Source organism: Vollenhovia emeryi, unplaced genomic scaffold (assembly GCF_000949405.1).
Source record: "Vollenhovia emeryi isolate VEMERY1.0 unplaced genomic scaffold, V.emery_V1.0 DF939611.1, whole genome shotgun sequence".
Lineage (NCBI taxonomy): Eukaryota > Metazoa > Arthropoda > Insecta > Hymenoptera > Formicidae > Vollenhovia > Vollenhovia emeryi.
This window is the reverse complement of record NW_011966755.1, coordinates 14,121-20,989: the sequence shown is the minus strand read 5'-3', so window position 1 is coordinate 20,989 and position 6,869 is coordinate 14,121. Positions and strand designations below refer to the sequence as shown.

Below are 6,869 nucleotides of genomic sequence, written 5' to 3'. Positions count from 1 at the left end.
AGCACACGAATGGACAATTTTTTTATTATTTTACAGTATCCCAATTATCTGACTTATATTACCAAACAAATATATTCAACATTGGGCGCTTTTAGTAGATGCCATATCTATTTTAATGAACACCTCCATTATGCCGGCATATATTTTTTATGCAAAACAATGTATCTTTCAATTTGTCTGATCTTGTGGTTACTAGGATCTATTAATCTATATCCTTTTGTATTCTCGCAGTATCCCATAAATAATAACTTCTTCGCTTTTGGATCCCATTTACCTCTTTTTCTTTTGGGATGTGAGCTAATACCGGGCTGCCAAATAATCTCAAATGTCGTAAATCCGGTTTTCGTCTGGTCCATACATCTTCAGGCGTTTTTCTGGTTATTGCCTTTGTAGGAGATCTATTTATTAGATACACGGCCGTAGATGTAGCTTCTGCCCAGTACGTCTTTGACAGTCCTGCGTCCAATAGCATCGCTCTTGCCTTTTCTACAATAGTCCTGTTTGCCCTTTCTGCCAGGCCGTTCTGTTGAGGCGAGTACGGGACTGAAGTTTGATGCACGATTCCATATTTCTCTGTGATTTCCTGGAACTTCTTGTTGATGAATTCTTTACCATTGTCGGTACGTATTGCCTTTATCTTTCGGCCAGTTTGGTTTTCGACTAAGACCTTAAATTTAGAGAAAATGTCAGCCGCTTTGTTTTTATTTTTAAAAAAATATACGAACATTTTTTTAGAGTGATCATCTACAAAAGTTAAGAATATCGCGCGCCGCCTATAGAATTAACTGACATTGGGCCGCATATATCTGAATGTATGAGCTCTAATGGGCAATTCGCGCATTTATTACTACTTTTAAACGGTAACCTCGCTTGCTTACCTTTCACGCACGCTTCGCAACTTACAGAATTTATTTTAATGTCCTCTAAGCCTTTTGCTAAACCGTTCTTCAACAATGACATGCCTTTCCTGTTGAGGTGACCTAGTCTGCGATGCCATATGTCGTCCTCTTTCTCCGTTGTTGTTGCGAACGCTTTCTCCTTTTTTGTGTCCAACACGTATACGCCCTCTCGGAGATATGCTGTGGCCTTGACCCTATTCGTCCTGTCTTTTATCGTACAGCCTTCCTTCCGGAACGTCACGATGTGCCCCTTTTCAACGATCTTACTCACTGATAGTAGGTTGGCCGTGAGATCAGGGACGTGTAGAACCTCTTGTACCGGGATGGCAGCTTCCGCTCCGTTGACGCTCAAATTCAAAGTTACTGTGCCCTTTGCAGCGGTCGTGAGCTTCTCTCCACTAGATGTCATCACCGCGATGTTTGTGTCCTGTGCATCGCGTAGCCACTTCTTGTTGCCAGTCATGTGTGCTGAGGCACAGGAGTCCAAGAACCACTCAAGTTTGTCGATGGTGCCTTGCAGTGTGGCAAAAGCACTATAGGACGTGTGACCTTCACTGTCGTCCTTTTTCTTGGATTTATACCTGCATTTAGCGGCAAAGTGTCCCGCCTTACCGCATGTGTAACACTTCCTTGGCTTTGCTTCTTTATGATTCGATGTGGCTGGCTTTGTATTATATTTGACTTTGAGAAAAAAGCAGTTTCTTTGCTTTTACTACTTAACTCTGCCGGCGCCTTTACGTCCTGCAATATTTTGACTTTAACGGAATCGGACGTGATAGCAACGCCTGAGCCTTCCAGGCCCATTATCATTGGCTTATATTCATCGGGGAGGCCAGCTAGCATTAGTGCCGCGATCAATTCGTCTTTTACTTCAAAATTCAGCTCCTTTAGACGATGCGCGGTGTCCGATATGCGGTTCACATAACCTTCAGCGGTACTGAAATCTTCTAACCTGGAAGATGTTAACGTCCTCAGTAATCCTACCTTCCTGCTTAGGCCGCAATCTTCGAAGGTGTCTCTCAATTTTGTCCACGCTTCCTTTGGCGTCGTCGTTCCCTGTATGTGGCTGAAGTTCTGTTTCTCTACAGACAGTATAATCTTTGCCCTCGCCTTGGTCATTTTCTTCGTGTCGCCTGTATATTCAGAGTCTCCTTCCACGCCGCCCCATAGGTCCTTGCTTTGTAGGTATGCTTGCATGGCAAACTTCCAGCTCGCATAGTTTTCTCGTCTCGCAAGCTTCTCGATCTGCATGGCGTTGGTCGTGTCCATCTTTATTGCGCGAACACGTAGCCGGTAGGTTAGCTCACTTTCCGTCGAGTATTTCTCGGGCCTTTTTACGCGCTTCGGTGGATACTTTCTGGCCACCGGTGATCCCTCGTCTCTTACTTTTAACGGTACATTGTTCTATTAATGCGGGGCCTGGGCCCATAACCTGATGAATATGGATTATAAGAACGCACGTTATATGTATATGAAACGAAATTTTTGTTTGGCGTGCATACCCGCACTAATGCGCCCTATTGTACCCTATGCGCGCGCACTCTATTCTGTTGCGACTCGCGATTCGCGTTTCTTCTGCCTGTCCGCTCTGCGTTCGTTTTCTGTGCGTATATATGTATAATCCCCAACAATTATTAACTCCATTATTTTTTCCAATAAAATCTTTAGTTTGATTTTTTAAGAAATATAACATTTTTTAATAAAAAACTAATACTAAAGCAACTAGTTTGTATAAATATCCGTTGTTATATTTGGCGCAATTTGTTGATATCATTACTTTTGTAGAGAAGATATTTTTGTAGAAAATATACTTTTGCAAAAAAGATAGAGTAACAAAATATATTCGGTTGAATTGGAGCTTATACTTGGTGCTTTTTTTACCTTTTTTTTAAAAAGGTAAGTTTTTTACGTGATATCACACCTTTTGTAGTGTGTAATATCTCATGCTGTACTCTTTACTTGGCACAAAACATTTTTAGAATAATATTATCACAGCCCTGGTGGTCGAGCTGGCTAAGATGCCCGTCACGGATTGAAAGGTCCCAGGTTCGAATCCTGGCTGGGATAATAGTTTTCGCAATAAGAATTTTAATTCAATAGGGGAAAGGGTAAATTTATAATACTAAGTATAGCATTAAAATTAAATTAAAATAATTTGAATAAATCGCTCTGCGAGTTTTAGAACACGTGAATTCACTGACGATAATGATCCCACCTAGGCAAAATCTGTGTTATATGTCCGATAGTAACGGCGCGCAGTACAGGGTGGGATAATACGGTATATGAATCACATAGTAATATAATGGCCACCACCATGCCAGGTCCTAAAAATATGGCGTTTAAGTTTCAATTTGATTTATATCAGAAAAGGACCGAGAAAATATTAATTGTAACTTATTCAAACTTTGCGCGAGACGCTACGTGAGATATGCGACAGCAACGCCACTGCCACGTTGCGGCAGAAAAGTGAAAAGGCCGCTGGTCTGGTCGACGACGACGACGACCAGAACGAGAACGAGGACGACAAAGATGTTTCTTAATCCAAAATTTCACAAAACTGACTTTGCATTGTAATTGCATTGCAATACCTCCACTCCTGGGGCACGTAGGAGAAAAGTAAAAACACTTTTATTATGCAAATCGTACCCAAGCTATCGATTAAGCGCAGTCTCAAGTTCGTCGGATCAGCCGTTGTTGAGATCCGAAAATCTGAGGGCCCGTCAACTCGTGTACTCGCGTAAACTTACACGGTCGGTCTCGCACGCGTGTACTAGCTACGCTTACACTTGGCGCGAGACACTACCGTGTCTCGTGATGCTCGAAGATACTTTTATCGACTTTTATGTGAAACCGGCCAGAGATGCCGAAGGTACAAGTAGAAGCCACCTTAATTGTAAAAGACAACAAACCGGTACAGTGTGGTCCGCGGCGGTTGGAGTTCTCAGAGAAAGAAAAAATTCAAAAGATCTTGAATGATTTGTTAAAAAGAAACATCATAAGAAAGAGTGCGTCGGAATACGCTTCCCCAATAGTATTGACCCGAAAAAAAACGGGCGATATTAGAATGTGCGTGGATTATCGCGCATTAAACAAGGTTTTGGTGCGTGATAATTATCTGCTACCTTTGATTGACGATCAATTAGATGCTCTACGGGGTATAAATGTTTTTACAGTTTACTCGATCTTAAAGATGGCTTCTACCATGTGGCAATGGTACCGGAATCGGTCAAGTACACAGCGCTTGTAACTCCGATGGGCCAGTTCGAGTTTCTAATTTGGTCTTAAGATCGGGCCTCAGTTTTTTCAGAGATTCGTAAATGAAATTTTATCTAACCAAATAAAGGCGGGTAATCTTCTTGCTTTTATAGATGACATGTTGATCGCTACCGACACCTTAGAGTTACATATTGATATCCTGAGAGAGGTATTTACAGTGTTGGTCGACAACAAACTCGAGCTGAAACTGGAGAAGTGCTATTTCTTGTATACAGAGATAGAATACTTAGGATACAAGGTATCAAAAGAGGGGATTCAACCCACGGATATGGGTATTGCAGCAGTATAGAATTTCCCCGAACCCAAGACAATCAAAGAAGTTCACTCTTTTGTCAGATTGGCTTCGTACTTCAGGAGGTTTATTAAAGACTTCTCCCTTATGGCGCGACCGCTATACTGTCTCTTGAAAAAGGATGTCGTATTTGAGTTTGGAGACCGCGAGAGAAGTGCATTTGTAACATTAAAGAATAAATTAATAGAAGCACCAATTTTAGCCGTGTATAATCTGAACGCTCACACGGAGCTGCATTGCGACGCCAGCGCTGAAGGATTCGGAGCAATTCTGATGCAAAGACAAAGCGACAACAAGATGCATCCGGTGTTTTATTTCAGCCGCAGAACCATCGACGTTGAAGCGCGATACCATAGTTTCGAACTAGAAACATTGGTTCTTGTATATGCATTGCGTAGATTTCGCATTTATTTACAAGATATACCTTTTTTGATTGTGTCCGATTGTAGTGCGGTCACTCAGACGTTGGAGAAGCGTGATATAAATGCTCGCATAGCGAGATGGAGCCTTGAACTCCAGAACTTTGATTTTCGGGTAGTACATCGATCGGGTTCTAAAATGGCCCATGTGGATGCATTGAGCAGGTCTTTTGGAGTTTTGACAATCGAGGATAATCCATTTGAGTGGAACCTCACGGTATTGCAGTGCCAGGATCCAAAAATTAAGGCAATTGCACAAAGACTTGAATCAGAAGAGGATCGACAGTACGAGTTGCGAAATGGTTTGGTTTACAAAAAGCACGGCGGATACCTGTTGTTCCTAGTACCTGAGCAAATGGAGTGACACGTCTTATTTCGCTACCACAACGAGATGGGCCATATGGGATCTGGTAAGATGATCGATGTTATTCGGCGGACGTACTGGTTTCCTCGTATCCGTGAGAAATGTGAAGAGCACGTACGATAGGGCGTATCCCGTTTGGACACGTAACGATTGGACACCGCTCGATTGGACACGCACTATTGGACACACATTATTGGACACCGAAATCATTGGACACCGCATTATTGGACACAAGCATTAATGGACACCGCATTATCGGAGACAAGCATTATTGGACACCGCATTTATTTATAACATGAAATTTAAGGCAAACTGTGACTCTAGATGGGTCGGGATATTTATATATGTATATTTAACCCGGGTTAACTGTTCTGTAAAGCAGATAATTTTCCATCATTTGTAAGTCCATACACCCACAAGAATATTGTGCTTTACAGAAATACGCAAACCCGATACAAAATGTGTCCGATCGGGCCTGCGTCCGATCGAGTCCGTGTCCGATCGGGCCTGTGTCCGATCGAGCCTGTGTCCGATCGAGAAATATTGCCGTGTCCGATCGGTTATGTGTGCAATCAGGACAATCCCAATGCAGTGTCCAATCTTGCAATGCTTGTGTTCAATAATGCGGTGTACAAAAATGCGATGTCCAAAAATGCGGTGTCCAATAATGCGGTGTCCAATAATGCGGTGTCCAATAATGCGGTGTCCGAAAATGCAGTGTCCAATCTTGCAATGCTTATGTCCAATAATGCGGTGTAGAAAAATGCGGTGTCCAATAATGCGGTGTCCAATAATGCTTGTGTCCGATAATGCGGTATCCAATAATGCTTGTGTCCAATAATGCGGTGTCCAATGATTTTGGTGTCCAATCGAGCGGTGTCCAATCGTTACGTGTCCAATAGAAGGTCACCCCGTACGATACTGCTTGAAATGCATATCTTATTCACCAACAAGTGGCAAATCCGAGGGATATTTATATCCAATCCCAAAGGGAACTCTTCCATTTGAAACTATCCACATTGACCACTTTGGACCGGTCGACAATCGAGTATCGGTAAAGAAGTATATCTTATTGGTCGTGGATACCTTCTCCAAGTTCGTCAGACTGTTCGCCACTAATTGTAAGACTATCAATGCAAAGGAAACTATTGGTTGTCTGTTGCAGTTCTTCCATTGTTACAACCGGCCCAAGGTAATTATTTCTGACCGTGGCAGCGCATTCACCTCACGCGACTTTGAGGATTTCCTCGAGACCCAGAGTGTACGTCACATCAAGATTGCTGTAGGGTCATCTCAGGCCAATGGGCAAGCCGAACGCTTTAACAGGATTATAGCCCCTTGTATCGCCAAATTGTCAAATAATAAAGAGGGTCCTCAGTGGTACAAGATATTACCCGAAATAGAGTACGCCATCAATAACACCGTTAACCGATCCGTTGGAAAGAGTCCAAGTCAACTGGTTTTGGACCAACGTGGCCCTTATTCGGATCACCTCAAGGATTTCATGGAAACAGCGGTGAATCCGCAAACTAGAGATTTGGACGCAGCTCGTGATCAGGCAGCCAACTGTAACCGTCTATCTCAACAACGCCAGAAGAAAGACTACGACCGTCGACACA

The 6,869-nt window shown here is 42.8% G+C and overlaps 1 protein-coding gene across 1 annotated transcript; it reads right to left on the bottom strand.

Moving 5' to 3' along the window:
* Positions 1 to 202: 202 nt before the first annotated feature.
* LOC105557114 lies at positions 203 to 2,168 on the bottom strand. Its single transcript, XM_012004280.1, has 3 exons — positions 1,621 to 2,168; positions 904 to 1,480; positions 203 to 667 (listed from the first exon to the last, which is right to left on the bottom strand). Exons 1-3 carry the CDS (start codon positions 2,166 to 2,168, stop codon positions 203 to 205), a joined length of 1,590 nt encoding a protein of 529 aa, XP_011859670.1.
* Between the last annotated feature and the right edge of the window lie 4,701 nt (positions 2,169 to 6,869).